Genomic DNA, 21,503 nt, shown 5'->3' on the forward strand with positions numbered 1-21,503 from the left:
AGTAAAGGTAAGAGTAAAAATTAATGAAATAGAAAGCAATGATGTTAAGACAGAAATAACAATGCAAAAAGTTAATGCACTAAAGAAGACTAATAAAACTAACAAATCAATTTTTTCCAAATCATGAAAAAAACATGAATGAAAGAGGGGAATACAACTACAGAAGACACTTAGATAATATATATTATATATGAGACAACATAATACAAATATAATAAAGTTACATAAGAAGCTATTATTTAGCCCAATAAAATTAAAAGCTAAGATGAAAATTTTTTTAGAAAAGTATAAACTACCATGATGATTCAAGAAACAGAAAAACTAAATAATCCACTATCATTAATTAAATAGTTAAAAAATTAAAAAACAAAAAAACTCGAGGCCCAGATGATTTTGTCAGTAAGTTTAACCAAACATTCAAACAACAAATATTTCACAAATAAAATACAGATGTAAAAATCCTAAATAAAACATTAGAAAAGCAAATCTAGCAATGCAAAAATTATGACTATACTGCATTTATTCTAAAAATGCAAAACTGGGTGAATATCAGGAAATTAACTGAATTTAACAATTAAAATAATATGATCAATTCAATAGATGCTGATAAAATTCATTAGCTAGCCATAATTAAAAGAACACCAAATCAGGAACAGAAAGTAAATGGTATCAAGGAACCAAATAAATGGTATCTTCCAAAGTCCTACAACAAATACCTCATTTCACTGCAGCCACGCTACCATTTTTCTGTTCCTCAGAAACAACAAATTTAATTCTGCCCTAGATCCTGAGCACAAACTCTTCCACCTGCCTGGAACACTCTACTCCCAGTTCTTATAGTTCTTATTTAGTTCTCAACTCATGAATATTCTCAACAGGCCTTTCCTGAACATTCAACAGAAATAAATAAAAGCACCACCTCCCCTAAACCTTGCCAAGGCCTACAATGAGCTAAATCTAATTTAAGTTCTTTGTCTTCATTTTACTCGACCTATCGGCAACACTGGACACATATCACTCCCTCCTCCTCAAGCCATTCGAGCCATTCAAAGTACTGCTTTCCAGGTACTATATTCTTTGGACTCACTAGCATTCTTCCCAGTTTCCTTTCCCTATATTCAGCCTCTAAATGCTGCAGTACAACAGGGTCTAGCTCTTAGACTTCTTTGCTTTGTATCTTCTCCCTTGGAGATTTCAATCACCCTACTGCCAACTCCCCAAACGTATTATCTTTGGCCCAGACTTCTCGCCAAGCGATAGGTTAAAAAATCCAATTGCCCGTTCAACATTTCTACCTGAATGGCTATATAGGCATCTCAAACTTTACTCTGTATTTTACTGACCCTGAAAAGCATCTGTTTTTGTTATTGTTCTTTTCCATCTTAACATTTCTGAAACTGGGTTGCACATTTCAAACTGTGTCATAGTTCAGTTGGAAGCTGCATTTTACAAATGGTGCCATCTTAATTTGATGAAATATAATTTACTCCAAAATGACCTTCTGATCTTACCCTAAAACATCCTGACGCAGGTTTCATTACCTCAGCTAACAGAAACTCCACTCTTAAGCATGCCAGATTATCTATATATGTACATGTCCTCTTTGATGCCTCTCTTTCACACCCTATATTCAATTTGTGAGCAAATCCCAAACTATTTTAATTTTCTCTTAGGGTTATTATTATTCATCACTACATTGGTATCCTTGCTTTTGCCTCTGTTTCCTATTTTTCACACAGCAACCTTAATGGTCTGGTTAAAATTTAAGTTAGATTATGTCACCTCTCTGCTCAAATCCTGGTGGCTTCCCATCTTATTCAAAATAAATGCAAATTCCTTACAGGTCTACAAGGCCTTATGAGCTGGCTCCCTCCCTGATATTTTCAGAACTTACCTTTTCCTGTTCAATGCAATCCAGTGACTCTAGGCACCACTTCAGAGTCTTAGCATTAACAGATTCCTCTGCCTGAAATGCTGTTTGTCCAAATATCTCCATGCTCATCCCCTTATTCTCTTCAAGTCTTTGTTCACATAATACTTTCTCAGGGAGAACTTTCCTGATCACCTTATTCAATAGTGTAATTTCCACTCTGGCATTCCCTATATTCTCTTCCTGCCTCTATTTTTCTACACAGTGCTTATCACCATCTAACATATTTTATTACCTATTTGTTTATGTCTCCTCTTCACCTCTAACCATAAATTCCATGATGGCAGAATGCTGTATCCCCCAATGAACTAATAAATATTTGAAAAATGATTGCATAAATGCATGTCCGAGACTATTCTATCCACTGTTGCCTTCAATGGATATGTGGTCAGTTAATGCATCTGTTCAACAGCAATGACAATTCCAACAACTAAAAATGAGCCATTTTGTGTCTGGTACTCTCAAAGCCACATGGACCCTAATGGAACAAGAGAGCACAACATAACCATGTTGAGTATGGGGAAAGGGAAATCTCCCCTTGTGCCAGACTTGGTAACAGAACTCTGGTTAATAGTCACTGGTTAGATTATTAGAGCAAGCAGCTACTGCACACCAAGTAGTTAACCTATTTAGATAACTAAGAAGACAACTGGGCTTTGGTGATTCAAAGTAGAAAGTCAGGAGTGCTTAAGACCTGCAGCCATCCATAATGGACTTTTGAAACTTAAATATTAATACTTCCTCTGTATTTTATAAATATACCTGGCTTAGTATATTTTTTCAGTTTCAATATCTAAGAAACCATTGTGATCAATCAATGGTACCAAGGCTAACCCAGGAGTATCTTTGGCAACAGGCATACCTCGGAGACATTGCGAGTTTGGTTCCAGACCACCACAATAAAGTGAATACGGCAATAAAGTGTGTCACACGAATTTTTCGGTTTCCCAGTACTTATAAAATTTGTTTGTACTATACTGTAGTCTACTAAGTGTGCAACAGCATTACATCTAAAACAACAATGTACCTACCTTAATTAAAAATACTTTATTCCTAAAAAATGCTAACCATCATTTGACAATGCGGGGTTGCCACAAACCTTCAATTTGTAAAAAAAACAACAACAATGTATCTGCAAAGCACAATGAAACGAGGTATGCTTGTATTTTTAAAAATTGAGATATAATTCACATATCATACAATCCACCATTTTAAAGTCTACAATTTGATGGTTTTTTAAAAAATGGTGGTAAAATGTATAAAATTTACTAGTTTAACCATTTTCAGGTATACAGTTGAAAGATTGTGTGTAGCAACAACGGTTTTTAAATACATTCACAAGGTTGTGCAACAATCACCACCATCTAATTCCAGAATATTTTCATCTCCCAAAAGAGGAGCCCATACCTGTTAAACCAATCACTCCCCATTCTTTCCTCTCCTCATACCCCAGCTACCACTAATCTATTTTCCGTCTATGGATTTGCTTATTCTGGACATTTCATATAAATGGAATCATGCAACATGTATTCTTTTGTGTCTGGCTTCTTTCACCAAGCATTATCTCTGCAAGGCTTACCCATGTTATAGGATCTATCAGTACTTCAATCCTTTTTACGGCTCAATAAAATGTCATTGTATGGATATATCACATTCTGTTTACCCATTTATCAGGTGATATACATTTGAGTTATTCATAATTTTCATTATTAAAATTAGGAAAAAGCTACTTTTGTGTCAATGAGCAATCAATCTCTAGAACAGTGACTGACCAAAGAATATTTGTATTTAATATTTGACAGATGCTGCCGAATAGGATATAGTGCCTGTACTCCCACAAACAGTGCACAGCAGGATTCACTTTCCTATACCTTCATATGATTGAATTTTATTTTAAAAATTTTCTAAGCTGAGAAGAAAAGAATCCTCACCTTGATTTCCTTGATAACTAGTGAGGTGTAGCCTCTTTATATATTTACTGGCCATTTACTTTGCATTAAATTTCTTTGCTTATTTTCTATTAAGTGGTTTATAATTTTTACTGACTTGATGAAACATTGGTATTTTGATAATTTTGAGACATGTATGTACATGCTTTCTGTACTGAAAATGTTTCCTCCCATCTGTCACTCATTTTTAACTATGGCACCATTATATTTAGCTAGATTTCTATGGAGCCTAAATTTCTTATTTTCCTTTATTTTTTTCGAGGCAAGGCTTTATTGGGTCTAATGCTGCAGCATAAGGGGGTGAAAACAAGAGTCAGGTGCCCATGCTCACTCCACAAGAGGAGCTGCTTGGGTCCTTAAAATGGGTAACAACAGGGGCAGGTACGTGGGTTGGGCAGGAGGTACAGCTTAGGTAACCTGTCCACTGCCGTGGTGGTGCTTTGTGCAGGGATTATGCACAGTGCCCTGCTTTTGCTCCTGGCGCCTCAACTGGTTTGTGGCTTTTTTGTATCTTATTGTTCATAACTGCCGCAACTGCCATGTGTGCAGTTATTTTTAGTCCCTTACAGTTTCTTTGTATTCTGTTGCTTCAGGGGAAGTTTGTCCAGGTTCAAGTGCTCTGGTAAAGGGTCCCAGGTACCCAGCCTATCTCAAGTGGAGACCTGCTGTTCTCAGCCTAGCTTTCCTCGTGATTTGGCAGAGGCCGTGTAGTTCCAGTCATCAAAGCCTTCTCTTCCTTAGAGCTCTTCCTATCTTCCTTTATATTGTTATTGGCTATCCTGTTCTACTTAGAAAGGCCTCTCCCTTTCCTGAGATTTAAAAAATATTCTACATTTTTTCCTATCATTTTCAAAGTTACATATTTTTTTCACTCAGCCTTTAACACATCGAGATTTTATTGATGTACAGGGTGGCTAATAAAGCTCTATATTTATCCATTTTAAAAATTAACAGCTAATTATTTCAACTCAATTTGAGTAATTTATACCCGATGCTTAAATCGCCACCTTTACAATAAATTAAATTTTTATGAGGAAAACATAGGAAGAACACTCTTTGACATAAATCACAGCAAGATCTTTTTTGATCCACCTCCTAGAGTAATGGAAATAAAAACAAAAATAAACAAATGGGACATAATGAAACTTAAGTTTCCGTGCAGCAAAGGAAACCATAAACAAGATGAAAAGACAACCCTCAGAATGGGAGAAAATATTTGCAAATGAATGAACGGACAAAGGATTAATCTCCAAAATATATAAACAGCTCATGCAGCTCAATATTAAAAAAACAAACAACCCAATCCAAAAATGGGCAGAAGATCTAAACAGACATTTCTCCAAAGAAGTCATATAGATAGCCAAGAAGCACATGAAAAGCTGCTCAACATCACTAATTATTAGAGAAATGTAAATCAACACTACAATGAGGTATCACCTCACACCGGTCAGAATGGTCATTATCAAAAAACCTAGAAACAATAAATGATGGAAAGGGTGTGGTGAAAAGGGAACCCTTCTGCACTGCTGGTGGGAATGTAAATTGATACAACCAGTATGGAAAACAGTATGGAAGTTCCTTAAAAAACTAAAAATAGAACTACCATACGACCCAGCAATCCCACTACTGGGCATAAACCCAGAGAAAACCGTAACTCAAAAAGACACATGCACCCCAATGTTCATTGCAGCACTATTTACAATAGCCAGGTCATGGAAGCAACCTAAATGCCCATCGACAGATGAATGGATAAAGAAGTTGTGGTACATATACACAATGGAATATTACTCAGCCATAAAAAGGAACGAAATTGGGTCATTTGTAGAGACGTGGATGGATCTAGAGACTGTCATACAGAGTGAAGTAAGTCAGAAAGAGAAAAACAAATATCGTATATTAATGCATATATGTGGAGCCTAGAAAATGGTATAGATGAACCGGTTTGCAGGGCAGACATTGAGACACAGATGCAGAGAACAAACGTATGGACACCAAGGGGGGAAAGTGGTGGTGGGGGTGGGATGGATTGGGAGATTGGGATTGACATATATATGCTAATATGTATAAAATGGATAACTAATAAGAACCTGCTGTATAAAAAAATAAATAAAATTCAAAAAAAAATTCTTATATACATTTAGAACTGTTCCTATTTTCTCCATTCTGCTCCTCTAATTTTCTGTACGAATTCCATACTATTAACAGCTTTATTAACTAGACAGCCACATGTGAAAGAATGAAATCAGGACATTCTCTAACACCATACACAAAAATAAACTCAAAATGGATTAAAGACCTAAATGTAAGGCCGGATACTATAAAATTCTTAGAGGAAAACATAGGCAGAACACTCTATGACATAAATCACAGCAGTATCTTTTCTGGACCCACCTCCTAGAGTAATGAAAATAAAACCAAAAATAAACAAATGGGACCTAATTAAACTTAAAAGCTTTTGCACAGCAAAGGAAACCATAAACAAAACGAAAGGACAACCCCCAGAATGGAAGAAAATATCTGCAAACAAAGCAACCAACAAGGGATTAATCTCCAAAATACACAAACAGCTCATGCAGTTCTATATCAAAACAACAACCAACCCAATCAAAATATGGGCAGAAGGTCCAAATACACATTTCTCCAAAGAAGACATACAGATGGTCAAAAAGCATATGAAAAGAGCTCAACATCACTAATTATTAGAGAAATGCAAATCAAAACTACAATGAGGTATCTATCACTTCACACGGGTCAGAATGGCCGTCATCAAAAAGTCTACAAACAATAAATGCTGGAGAGGGTGTGGAGAATAGGGAACCCTCCTACACTGTTGGTGGGAATGTAAATTGGTACAACCACTATGGAGAACAGTACGGAGGTTCCTTAAGAAACTAAAAAATTTACAATCATATGTTCCAACAATTACCATACATCCCACTCTTGGGCATATATCCAGAGAAAACCATACATGCATATTTGAAGAGATACATGCACCCCAATGTTCACTGCAGCACTATTTACAATAGCCAAGACATGGAAGCAACCTAAATGTCCAATGACAGAGAAATGGATAAAGAAGATGTGGTACGTATATGCAATGGAACATTACTCAGCCATAAAAAAGAATAAAATAATGCCATTTGCAGCAACATGGATGCACCTAGAGATAATCATACTAAGTGAAGTAAGTCAGACAGAGAAAGACAAATATCATATATCACTTTCATGTGGAATCTAAAAAAAAAATGATACAAATGAACTTATTTGCAAAACAGAAACAGACTCAGATTTCGAAAGCAGACTTGGGATTGTGGGGTGGGGGTGGGGGACTTGGAAAGAGATAAATTAGGAGTTTGGGATTAACATATACACACTACTATATATAAAACAGATAATCAACAGGGACCTACTCTACAGCACAGGGAACTCTACTCAATATTCTGTAATAACCTATACGGGAAAAGAATCTGAAAAAAAATGGATATATGTATATGTATAACAATGACTTAGCTATATACCTGAAACTAACACAACACTGTAAATCAACTATACTCCAATATAAAAGAAAAATTAAATTTTAAGAAAAGGCTTATTTTACACTTTAACATCTGTTACATAAATGTCTTATTCATGATTCTACTTTTCAAGACCTCTTGGGTTTATTCTTCCCGATGAACTTTATAATCAACTTATAAATGTACCTGTTGAGACTCTTATTGGAATTATATGAGATTTATACATTAGCTTGGAAAGGACTGACATGTTAATGGTGACTACAAATTTATATTTTTAGAACATAATATGCTTCTCCATTTATTCAGGTCTTGGTTTTGTATCCTTCAGTAAAATACCACCATTATATTTTAATAAGTTGAGCATAACCTCTTTAACTGTTTTCTTCCATGTGTGCCTATTTCTCATCTCTACATAAATTCTAAAATTTTCAACAATTTTTTAAAAAATTTTCAACAATTTTTGAATAAAGATCACTTCCTCATTTCCTATAAAGTATTAGATAATCTTTAAGAGCTATTTCAGCTAAGAAAATTCAATAACTTTCTATAAACACTCCAAAAAACAACACTCTAAAAATCACCTAAAGGATGTGCATATTCATATATAAAAGACAAAGTATCTGCACCAAGGATGGTCAACTGGTTTCATCTTGAAGAGTAACTCTCATCCATCAGAAATGGCTGCCAAGAGTGGTAAACTCAGAACATCTAGGTTTAAGGGAAAAGAACACCATAATGAATTATCAATTTCTACCATGAGGGAGGGAATGGAAAATGGTGACATAAATGCCAAGTATCTGCCATACACGAAGTTCACCAAACTACTAACAGTGGTCGTTTCTAGAAGTGGAATTATGGCAAGAAGGCTTTTGTCTTTTTACACTCCTACATTGTTTGCATTTTTTTAAACAAGCAAATATTTTGCTTTTAAAATCAGAAAAAAGAAAGCTTAAGTTTGTAAAAAATACTGCAACTTCTTAATGAATATTTAATAGTGGTATATTTCTATTTCATTATCTCCCATAAATTTCTAATTTCCTTAAGAATTTTTCCAGAAGAAAGTTCTTACAATTCAGGTTTTAAAAGATGCATTAAGGGACTTCCCTGGTGATGCAGTGGCTTAGACTCTATGCTCCCAATGCAGGGGGCGAGGATTCAACCACCGGTCAGGGTACTAGATCCCACATGCACGCCGCAACTAAGAGTCCAAATGCCACAACTAAGGAACCCACCTGCTGCAACTAAGACCCGGCACAACCCAAATAAATAATAAATAAATAAATAAATATTTTTTTTTAAAGATGCATTAAAAAAAACCAAAAACAAACCAAAAAACACCTTACCTCTCTAGATAAAGTATCCCTTAAATATTATTTCCAATATCTATGCCACAATACTGTATTATTACTCTTGACTAAAGTCATCAGGAAAGCATGAACAGAAACTAAGAAGTTATGTAGGCAAATGTGGTTTTAGCACTTTTAACACTTACAATTCAATTTCAACCATGCCTTTGGAACATCCTCTCTTCACAAAAAAGCCAACCTAAGATATAAGAAAGACAAAGTGAGCTGTGTGATGACATTCCCAGGTTAACAATGAGCGATTTAGCAAAGTCATCATTTGTCAGATTCTTTCAATAACTACTCTGTACATTCATTCCCATCACTTTCTAATTGTATCCTTCCCAGATTTAGACTCCTCCATTGGTTCCACTCACAGATAGTAATCATCTAAGTTACCATTTATTGAACCTTCTATGTGCCTAATAGCCTCTTACAAAGTTCATGACAGAGCCAGTAAGTAGTGCAGAGCAAGGATCTGAGCCCAGGTAGCCCAGCTCCAGACCCTGGGTACTTCTATGGAGTTGCACAGATTAAATATTATTAACAATCACTCTAAAAGTACTCATCCTGTTATTAATTAGGATACACCTACCACCCAGCACTTAAAAAAAAGAGCAATACATGTAGTAAATACAATTTAAGTAAGTACAATTTATATAGTATAATAGACATATTTAAGCTAGTTTCTATATATTTGAGCATAAGTATGAAAAAAGACCCTGGGCCTAAAAAAATCAGATTGGATCTTAAATTAGGCTGTAAGTAAGTAATACTTAAAAAAAGGCAAAAACTGCACCTTGCAAATAATTGTCTTTTTAATAGTGATGATGACAATTATAACCACAACAGTTAACATTTATTAAGCATTACTAAATGTTTCTGCGCTAAGCACTTTATATACAATTTTCTCATTTAATACTCATGAGCAAAGTTATGAGCTATATGTTACATCCATTTTATAGATTATGAAAGTGAAACCCAGAAATATGAAAAAGCCTGTTCCTGTAACAAGAAAGTACAGCTTAATGATCACGAGTACAGGCTTTACCGTGTCTAGTTCAAATCTCAAGTCTGCCATATACAAGCTGTTTGACCTTAACCAGGTTACTTAGCCTGTGTTTCAGTTTCTTCATAGATAGGGAAAACAGTGGCATTTTTGTAGGAGTGGGTCATCTACTCATTAGCTTGCAACAATTAAAATACTTCGTACCAAATGGAAGAAAAGATCAGGAGGAAGTTTTTATTATAAAGTATCCGTACAGGTGGTACAGAACATGCTTGTACTAAATTTTTGTTAGCATTTAAATAGAAATACAACATTAAAAAGGTTTTTTTGCTAAGAACTTGGACATCCCCTAAACACAAGGTCTGCAATCTGTCATCTAAGAAACACTGCACTGCACTCCACAGCTTCCTTTAAAAAGTCTACCACTCAAGGGTGAGGAGAGATGTGTCTTCTTTATGACACAAATAAATAGGAAGATTGGTGAACACTGTTACAGCCCAATCCATTCTGACCATACAGCCCTTGGAGTACAATCCAGCAGACCATTACACAGAGATAAGGATTTTATAAATGATTTCTGAAAATTACATATCAGGAATTTCCTGGCGGTCCAGTGGTTAGGACTCCGTGCTTTCACTGCCAACAGCCGGGGTTCGATCCCTGGTCAGGGAACTAAAATCCCACAAGCCGAGCAGTGGGCAGTGTGGCCACAAAACAGACAAAACTACGTATCAATATTTATAAAAATCTGAGTGGGTCCTTGGAAATTATCTACCCCAACCCGTTCTTTGAAATAAAGAAAAACTGAGTTCCAGACAAATGACTAAGGTTACAAAGCCAATCATTAATAAAGCAGTATCTTTTCTACCTCATAAATGCCTCCCACAGAGCATTAAAAAATCATATTTTGAATAGGTTATTTATAATCATAAGGGGTGTAAAACTCAATCTTGTAACCTACATTAAATTTTAAGCCTGGCTAAGAAACCTGTAATATCATTTTGATAATATCATAATATTTACAACAGTTTTAGAAAAATGAATCACTTCAAGTTTAAAAAATATTTTACAGTGAAGTAACAACTCAACTTTTAGACTTTTTAAAAAAAATTATTTTATTTATTTTTGGTTGCTTTGGGTCTTTGTTGCTGCGCATGGGCTTTCTCTAGTTGCGGTGAGCAGGGGCTACTCTTTGTTGCGGTGTGTGGGCTTCTCATTGCGGTGGCTTCTCTCGTTGTGGAGCGCAGGCTCTAGGCGCGCAGGCTTCAGTAGTTGTGGCATGTAAGCTCAGTAGTTGTGGCGCACGGGCTTAGTTGCTCCGCGGCATGTGGGATCTTCCCGGACCAGGGCTCGAACCCATGTCCCTTGCATTGACAGGCGGATTCTTAACTACCATGCCACCAGGGAAGCCCCTAGACTTTCTTTTTAAAACATGTTTTTATGTGAAATACATACCACACAGTAAATATGAACTTTATGCACTGTTTAAGAAATAACAAAACAACCATGTATCTACCTATTTAAGGAACTGATCACTACCAGTGCATCTGACATTCCTTAATTCACGCCAGTTATGTCCTTCTCTCTCGACAAATGTAATCTCTAAATTGATTTGCTGATAATTCTTTTGCTTTTATTTTTACTGTATAAATCTCCAAATATTAAATATATATTATATATATATTTGATCATTCCAGAAACAAATTCACATTACATGTATTTTTCTGTGATGGCATTTTTCCTTAAAATTCTGTTTTTGAGATTTAACCAATGAGCCAAAGTTTGCTTTTACTGTCATATAATATTCAATTTTATTTGACTATACTATAATTTATTGCAAACAATGTTTCTATAAATATTTCCATAATTTCACCTAGTATAAATGGACACAAGCTTACTAAGGTACCTAGAAGTAGAATTTTTGAGGGACTGGATATAGGCATTTACAGATTTACTAGGTAATGCCATATTTTCCAAGGGGGTTGTACAAATTCATATTCCCACCAAGAATGTATCAGAGTTCCCACTGCTTTATATCCTTATAAGCCACATGGCACCACAAGAATTTTTGTGGCTCTAATGGATACACCATGCCAGGGTTAATTCGTTTCTCTGATAATTAATGAAGCTGAGCATATTTTCATGTATTTACTGGCTGTTTGGGATGCCTCTTCTGTGAGACATCTGAGCATATCTTTTGCTCGTTTATCTTCTGAGTTGCCATTATTTTGATTATGTAGTCTAGATACCAATCTTGTTATATGTGCTATATATATACCTTCTCTCATTTGTCACTAGTCTTTTCTCTACAAGTTGTCTTTTGATGAACAAAAGTTCCTTAATTTTACTGTAGTTGACTTTATCAACCTTTCCTTTGCAGTCTGTATTTTTATTTAAGAAATTCTTCTTTAATCTGAAGTTACAAGGATATTTTCTTTCTTTTTTTTTTTTTTTTTGTTTTTTTTTTTTCGATACGCGGGCCTCTCACTGTTGTGGCCTCTCCCGCTGCGGAGCACAGGCCCCGGACGCACAGGCTCAGCGGCCATGGCTCACGGGCCCAGCCGCTCCGCGGCATGTGGGATCTTCCCAGACCGGGGCACGAACCCGTGTCCCCTGCATCAGCAGGCGGACTCTCAACCACTGCGCCACCAGGGAAGCCCTACAAGGATATTTTCTTCGACTACCAATCTTTTCCAGAAACTTTCTGTTCAATCACATTTAGATCTTTAATATACCTGGAACTGATTTTTGTTATAGTGTAAAGAAAGGACTCAATTTCATTTTTTCCTATACCAATAAGCAATTGTCTCAGTAGTATTTATTCATCTCTTCCCCACTCATCCACAATGTCAGTTCTGTCATAAATCAAGTTTTTACTAATCATGGCTTTGTATCTGGGCTCTTTATTCGGTCACATCACACTAGTCTATCCTACACCAATACCACAATGTCTTAATTTACTGTAATTTTGTATTGTCTTGATATCTGATAGGCAAGTTTTTCCATTTTGTCCTATTTCTTTAGAAGTATCTTAGCTATTGCTGGCCCTTTACTCTTCCACCTAAAATTTAGAGTCAGCTTGTAATTTATATAAACAGTATAGGGATTCTGACTGGAATGACACTGAATATGTAGAAGAATGACATTTTTATATTAGATCTTCTTGTCCATTAATACAGTGCATCTCTCTAAACTTCAATGTTTTTAAATAAAAATTGTAATTTCTGCATATAGGTCTTACACGTCTTTTATTAATTTACTGCTATGAAACTTGTACTTTTGTGGCTATAATGTCCATTTTTAAATGCATTTTCTGGTCTTTGTTAGTATATAGAAATGCAATTGATTTTTTTTTTTTTTTTTATTGATTTTTGTTATACAACTTTTCTTGGCAGGGTCTCAGTTTTTATTTCTAATCTGATAATTATTTTTAAGTTTATTATTGTTTTTGTTTTTGTTCTTGCAGTACACGGGCCTCTCACTGCTGTGGCCTCTCCCGTTGCGGAGCACAGGCTCCGGACGCACAGGCTCAGCGGCCATGGCTCACGGGTCCAGCCACTCCACAGCATGTGGGATCTTCCCAGACCGGGGCACGAACCCGTGTCCCCTGCATTGGCAGGCGGACTCTCAACCACTGCGCCACCAGGGAAACCCTAAGTTTATTATTAATTCTAATCAATAGATATAACTCACAGAAACAAAAGGTTTTGGAGTCCTCAGTAAGTTAAAGAATGTAAAAAGGTCCTTGCCTTAGTCTGGGCTTCTATAAAAAAAATACCACAGGCTGGGTGGCTTTAACATTTATTTCTCACAAATCTGAAGGTTAGGAAGTCCAAGATCAAGGTGCCTACAGAGTCAGTGTCTGGGTTATACAATCTTATATCCAGTAATCCTGATAAATTTGCATATTGATCCATCAGGAGGCTTATCTGGAGTTTCTTTGTGGTTTTTATGCAGACACTCACATAATCTGTGAATGACAGTTTTCTTTCCAACATGTATCTTTTCTGTTTTACCTAGAACTGCCAGTACAATGTTCAATAGTAATGGTAGTACGCAACCTTGACTTGCTCCTGAACTTGCTGTACATTTTCATAGATATCTTTTGTGAAATTAATAAAGGTCCCTTCTATTCCTAGTTTGCTAAGAGCTTTTAATCATACATTACTGTGGAATTTAACTGAATGCTTTTTCTCTATTAAGATGACCATAGAGTTCTTCTCCTTTAAAATGTGGTTGATTCTTAGGAAAAAATTAACATAATACATCTCTCACTCCTTGAATAAATTCAATTTGGTCATGATGTGTTATGTATTATTAAATTCAAAATGCTACAGTTTCTTTTTTGTGTGTGATTTTTGCTTCTAGATTCATGAGTGAGACAGGCTTGTAATTTTTCATTCTATCCTTGATTGATTTGAGTACCTAGGGTCACATTCTCTGCGTAAAATAGAAACTTACTGCTATTAGGACTAATCCACAATTGTCTTTGTCTTTCTCTATGAGGAAAAATTTACCAGCTAATTTATCTTTTCTACTTAGTCAGTTTTGATAATTTAAGTAGTTGTAGAAACATTTATAGTTACAACTTTTTAAACATTTAAACTTGAGTGGCATAATGATTCTCATAATATTCTTATATAATCTTTCAAACCTCTGCTGCATTCTTGTAACACCCTCGTGGGAGTCATCAGGGCAGTTTGTGAATATTCTGATTCTCCTTTCAAGCAAACGACTGCACTTGCTCTTTCTCTCTGATCCAAGTTATGGCTTCATGACATGCTTTGTCCAATGAAATATGAGCGCAACATATATATTTACTATTGAAAAATATTCACATATAAGTGGACCTGCGCAGTTCAAACCTGCATTCTTCAAGGGTAAACTGTATATACTGAAATGAAGATTCTATAAGGCTAAAAAGTACCTAAGTGACCACAAAGGGCCTACACTGGATAAGCAGCAAGAATTAATCTTTTGTGTATTTAAACCACTTATATTTGGGGGTTTTCTGGATCACAATTTAACATATCTTAACTATTACTTTTTGCCATTCCTTATATTTTTTTCTTCCTTTCTCTCCCTGCCCCCAGAAGTTACTGATTTAAATAGTATTTTTGAAAAGCAATTTCTAGTTTTGTGGTTCCTACTGAATCAGTTTATTATTTTATTAATTTCTGCTCTTACTTTTCAGTTTCTATTAAAATTTCTTCTTTGACCTGTGGATAATATAGAAGTACATGTTTCATTCTGAACAAATGGGAAAATTTTAGTTATCTTCTTTATTATTTCTATCTTAATAGCACTGTGGTCAGAGAACATAGTCTATGTGGTAGCAATTCTTTGATATTTTTTGATATTGCTTTATGGCTCAGTTTATGGTTAATTTTAAGAAATATTCCATTTCTGCTTAAAAAGAATGTATGCTCTACCAATTGTTGAGTGCAGTATTTACAACATGTCCATTAGTTCAATCTAACTGTTGTTCATACCTTCTACGCTCTTATTAATTTTTTATCTGATTGGATCTATTGATTACCACTAGCTCTTCCACTATAATTCTGGAGCTGTTAACTTGTCTTTAAGAACTCTGTGATTGTGCTTATATATTTTGGAACTAGATAATGTGAATTTAAGTTGGGAGCTGAATTATCTTCTTGCTGAACTGAAACTTTCATCAATATTTAATGACCATCTTTATCTCTAAAAGTTCTTTTTTCCTTTAAATTCTATTTTGCCTGGTATAAATTCAGCTACACCTACTTTCTTTTGTATAATATTTGCCTGGTATGTATTTTTTCATCCTTTTACTTTCAACTTCTCTGTAGTTTTTTATTTTAGATATGCTTATTGTAAACAAAACAGAATGGAACTTTATCTACTCTGACTTTCTCATTTAACAAGAATGTAGAGCATTTATTATTATTGTGAATGTATTTCCACTATCTTTTTTATGTTTTTTAATAATATCCTTTTCTATATTTCTCTTTCTTTTCTCTTCCTCCTCCTTTCTTGACACTCCTTCTGGGTTGTTTGGGCAGCGGTTATTTTTTCTCTACTTCTCTCTTCCTACTTTAACCTTCCTTGTTTGGAGATTATATATTTCAATTTTTTTACTGGCTTACCCTAGAAATTTTAACATGCATATTTAGCTTAATAAACTCTGAAGCTAACCAATTATTTTAACTTCCTCCCAACAATACAAATTCAAAGAATACTTCAACTCTGATCACTTCCTTCCTGTCGTCCAGGAAGGACATGTAGTACTATCTTCTTTGATTTAAAAACTTGACAAATGAGACATTAGTATTATTTTACACAGTTTACTTCCCTACATGTTTACCATTTTTTTGCTCACCATTTCTTCTTACCTCTCAGACTTCCTTCTGGGATCATTTTCCTTCTTCCTAAATTATATACTTTCAAAGTTCCTTTATGAGCATCTCAAACTGTTCTTTTCTTTCCCCCTCTGTTTCCATTCTGAGACAATATTACTTCTATGTTTGGTATTCTGGAATTTACTACAATGTGTCTATTTGTGTATTTCTTTCATTTACCCTGTCTGGGATATATTAGGTATCTTGAATCTGAGGATTCAAGTTTTTCAACATTTCTGGAAAATTCTTAGTCACTCTTTCTTGAATATTGCCTCTTCCTTAGTCCATTAACTATCAGGTCACTATCTCTATTTCACACTTTTTTCTCACTTTATCTCTATATTGCATTTTTAGAAAAACTGTCAAGTATTTTGGTTCACAAATTCTCAAATATGTCTGCTTTGTTGTTTTACCTGTCCATGAAGTTTCCCTCCCATGTACTGTTATTTATGTTCTATTTGACTCAAATTTACCTGATCAAATTTTTCAAACTTACCTGATCTTTTTTGTTACTTATTCTTTTGCTATACTTGCAACCTTCTTTCAGTTCCTTAAATAAATTAAGTATTCCTAGTTTACATTCTGTATCTACAAGCTTTGTAGGTCTGATTGTATAGTCTGTTGTTTTTGTTAGCTCTCATTTTTGGTGATTCATTTCCTCCTATGCTTTGTGATGTTTTTAGGTATGGATTCATGAATTTCTTAGAGCTTTATGTTGAGGACTGGATTGAGGATCTTTTCCTTCAGAGGATTTGCATTTGCTTCTGCCTGAAGAGAGATGTTACTAACTGGGACCACTTTAAACTAAAATTACAATGTATGGGATAAGACTTGTTTGGAAGATTTTCTTTTTCTATCTACTGTATTCAGAGCTAACAATGAGATAAGTAACCTCACTGTCCCACTTTGTGATTTTTTTTTTTCTTCTGCTACATGCAGTGCTTGGCTTCTAGTTTTATCTTCTAACCCTTCTGCACCTTCAGGACCCCCAATCCTATGCAACCAATTCAAAGCCAGGCTTTAGGGTGCAAGGTAAAGCAAATGCCCCTGGGTAAACAACCCCAGAGCTTGTAGAAATCTTTAGATCCAAACTACTTTGTTTGTGCCCTTTGTAAACTTACTTCACCTTTCCACAAGCCCAGAAATACATTTAAAAAGATATATTTTACATTATTTCTAAGGTTGCAGGCGTTACATACTTGGAGAATTCTCTAGGTATGTAGTGCACACTACTTCTGGAAATGGAAATCTCCCCACAGTGTCCCTGCCAGCTTCATTATTTATATTCAAGCACAACACATTTGCTATACTCAAGGAATGGAGATACAGAAATTGATTTGTTACTAAAAGCAATTCATGGCTTTGAATTCTGTTAAAAAGTACATATGTTAACTCACCTTATCTGCCCGTCCCATGAAAGCAGGTTTGCCTGCTAATCCAAGGCAAATGGCACACACGATGCTGGACTTCCCTGTTCCATTAGCTCCAATAATCATATTCAAGTGGGGCCCAGGAGATACTTCACAGATATCATATGTTCTAAATTATAAAGAGGTGATATTACTAAGCAGAGATAAGAAGTGAAGAATATTTTCTTACCAAAGCACTTTTTCTTCCTTTACCCTTATCATTACCTACAGGCTTCCTCAAATTCTTTTAAAAACCACCTAACCTTACAAATTTAATGTAAGGTTAATTTATAGGTTGTTAATAAACTAGAGGGAAAAAAATCTGTCAGTGGGAGAAATGAAAAAGTGATAATGTGTATCTAAAATAAGAACATTCATGGGAAAATAAAACTTCATGTGCTTTTTTTCAAATATTAAGTCTGCTGAATAAAGCAAAGTTTCACATTATTTACTCTTTAATAATTACAATACATGAGAGAGTACATCAAAGCTACTATACAAATAAGATAATTTTTAACCAAATTATATGTAAGTGAAGCCATGGCTCATCCTGAATCTGTGGATTTTACATTTATATTTCTCTTGAATTAAAATGCTTACTAGCAACTTCTCATAGTCAACCAAATTATTTCTATTCTAATTAGAAAACTGAAGATATATCAAGCCAATAGTTTAATTTTTATTATTACTTAAAAAATAACATCCAATTCCTTTAATATGCTGCCAGACATTCACCAAAGGATCTATTTTTAGTACAAATTCAAGTAAATTTTATTTCTATGGGAGGAAACAAGAGTGCATCATCACCAAGCACTTTTGTAACATTCCCTCATACTAGAAGGCAGCATGCTGTCCAGCACTCTACATGCAACAGTAGCATCTAATCCATATTAGTACTCCGGGACAGCTACGGCAAAATGTGAAGTGAACTCTGACTCAGATATCCTTCTACCTTGTCTTTGAATATTCTGAATTGGAACCCATAAATAATGTCCTGTTCCCACAGGGTCTTTCAGTTAGCTGCCAACTAATTCCCCAAGAGTAAAAAAAACCTTAGCCTCTTACCTGCTAAGTATTTAAATAATTTAACCAAGCACACTTTAACTTTAACACTCAAACAAATTAACAATTCTGAAATGCCACGTGGTAATAAAATAAATACAGGTGGTAAAGAGAGGTATTTTCTGGCAGGTTTCCAACCCCACATCTCTGTACAGCACCTATCTATCTTTTCAGAAGCTTTATTCTAGTAACAGCTGAGTCTTAAAGCAACCCTTTACAATGGCTAAAATAAAACTAGTTTGGGAATTTCAGACATCTGGAAAAGTATCTGACATGGAACTTCTTAACCCAACACATGAAGCCCCATTCTATTAATACTGGAATTTCCTGATGTGAAATCTGTGTGACCGTCTTACTAAAATAGTAATGCAACTGGTATTTAAGCAAACAATAAATACAACAGGAAGAAGCATGAGAACTTATGGCCTATACTATACACACAAATATTATAAACAGGTAAAATTGCCAAAAACAAAATAAAGCCTCTGCATTTTTTTTTTTTTTTTTTGGGAGAAGCCATGTCCCCTGCATCAGCAGGCGGACTCTCAACCACTGCGCCACCAGGGAAGCCCAAGCCTCTGCATTTTAAAAAACCTTTCTGACTCTACAATATGTTTACTGGGAATTCCCTTTTTGTGAGTTCCCTTTGCTCTGAGCTCGCCCTGAAAGAGCTAATGTCAGAGGCCCACCCTCTTCTCAGTCTACATACTTTGCCTAGTACCTCATGTATTCTCCATGGCCTCAGGTAGTATCTATATGCTGAAAGTCAGTCCAGATGACCTATATAGATGGAATTCCCACCTCAAGAACTCTATTTGGATAGAGTCACCTCAAACTTAACACATTCAAAATTAAACCCACCATCTTCTCCATCTAAAACCACTCTTATAGTCTCTTAGTGAAGGATATCATCATTCATCTCACTGCCCAAGTCAGAAACCTAGGCATTAGTTTTGCATCATCTTTGATTCTTACCATCTCCTTCATCTCTATCCACACTACCCACCCGCCCATCATCCAATCAATCACCAAATCATGTTGGTAGACAAGCAAATCTGAAATAACTTGTTTTGAAGAAAAAGGACTTCCCTGGTGGCGCAGTGGTTAAGAATCCACCTGCCAATGCAGGGGACATGGGTTTGAGCCCTGGTCCGGGAAGATCTCACGTGCCGTAGAGCAACAAAGCCCGTGCGCCACAACTACCGAGCCTGCGCTCTAGAGCCCGCGAGCCACAAGTACTGAGCCCATGTGCCACAACTGCTGAAGCCCACATGCCTAGAGCCCGTGCTCCGTAACAAAGACAAGCCACCACAATGAGAAGCATGTGCACTGCAACGAAGAGTAGCCCCCACTCACCACAACTAAAGAAAGCCTGCGCGCAGCAACGAAGACCAAACCCAGCCATACGTTCATACATACATACATAAAGTTTTTTTAAAAAAAAAGAAAAAATAGGACCCTTCATAACTTAGCTCTAGCTCGTTTTCTACTTTCTATCTCCTTCCCCTATTCTCTAATAAGACCTCTATATTCTAACTATAATGAATTTCTTTCAGTTTCTTGACTATCTTATGCTTCCTTCTTTCTCCAAGCCTTTGCACATGCTATTCCCTCTGCCTAGAAATCTCTCCCCCCACTCTCGATCCCATTCGACTTGGTTAACTACCAGGAATCCTTCCTTTGACTACCCTCTTCCAGGCCATTTCGGTTCTCTAAGCCTACTCTTCCTACTTCATTCCTAAAACTCAAAGTCCTCTCATTGTAAAAATAAACAAAACCTCCCCTAGCTCTGCACTTTCCAGCTACCTTTTCTTTCTCCTCTTCACATCCAAGCTTTACTTCCTCACACTCATTCATTCTTCAATGACTGCAAAGTTTTCTGCTTCCACTACTTAAAAGTGTCAAAGATTTCCTAACTGCTAAATGCAGCAGGTTCTTTTCTGTCCTGTTATCTGACTTCAATGTAGCAGATGATATTTTTGAAGCGCTCTTTTTCCTTGGCTTCTTTGATAATACTCTCCCACGGTTCTCCTCTTACTTTCCTGAACAGTTCCTTCTTAGTCTGTGAGTTCTTCTGCTCGCCCTTAAATGTTGTCATTCCTCCAGGACACCGTACTCAGCCTTCTATTCCTATTTATATTCCCTTTTGGGCAATCTCAACCATTTCTGCAATTTCAACAATCACCTATATGCATGATTCTCAAGTCTCTCACCTCTCACATTTTCCTGTAAGCTCCAAACCCTTAAAACTACTGACTATAAAAGATCTTTAAGATGCCCCACAGGAAACTTCAGTTCACAGGATCCAAAAGGCATTTATTATTATCCTCCCCAAATTGCTCCTTCTTCTGCATAGCACTATATATGACCAACTTGCCAAGGCAGAGACTTGAGAAAAATGCTCCATTCCTCCCTTACTCTCATGCCTCACAATTAATCTGCAGCCAAATCCTGTCAAATCTCTTCTTTCTGATCCTACTTCCCACTGCTAGGTTCAAACCCTAATCATCTCTGCCTTCATATTGTAAAAGCCTTCTTGCCTACAATCTTGCACCCTTTCTAAATCATCCTTCACACTGCTTCCAAAGTAATATAAATCATATGTCATGCCCTGCTTAAAATGCATCCTGGCTGCCTACAGGATAAAGTTGGAATTCCTCAGCAAAGGAAACACAGACCCTCAACATCTGTCTACATCTTCAGTATCTACTCTGTCCACATACTAGCTCACATCCTATGTTCTAGCCATACTAAAATACTGGGAATCTCCCCAATATAGCAAACTGTTTCAGGCAGTTCCTTGCTCTTCCCTTTTTTTAAGACTTTCATAACCCTCAGTACAAAGCCCTTCTCACAACTGTGGACGAAATTAATCATTTCATCCTTTGTGCCCGCACGGCATCATGACG

At 35.9% G+C, this 21,503-nt stretch overlaps 1 protein-coding gene across 3 annotated transcripts in view; it reads right to left on the reverse strand.

The window, feature by feature from the left end:
• SMC5 (structural maintenance of chromosomes 5) overlaps positions 1-21,503 on the reverse strand; it is a 96,345-nt gene that overhangs the window by 73,565 nt on the left and 1,277 nt on the right. For all 3 annotated transcript variants that reach the window (XM_024738957.1, XM_024738956.1, XM_024738955.1), the window contains exons 2-3: positions 17,521-17,662; positions 8,887-8,939 (exon numbers count right to left, since the gene is read on the reverse strand). In XM_024738957.1, coding sequence (XP_024594725.1) covers positions 8,887-8,939; positions 17,521-17,662 — 195 coding nt within the window. The remainder of the gene's footprint in view (positions 1-8,886; positions 8,940-17,520; positions 17,663-21,503) is intronic.

The sequence above is a fragment of the Neophocaena asiaeorientalis genome, unplaced genomic scaffold, assembly GCF_003031525.2.
Source record: "Neophocaena asiaeorientalis asiaeorientalis breed wild unplaced genomic scaffold, Neophocaena_asiaeorientalis_V1.1 scaffold249, whole genome shotgun sequence".
Taxonomy (NCBI): domain Eukaryota; kingdom Metazoa; phylum Chordata; class Mammalia; order Artiodactyla; family Phocoenidae; genus Neophocaena; species Neophocaena asiaeorientalis.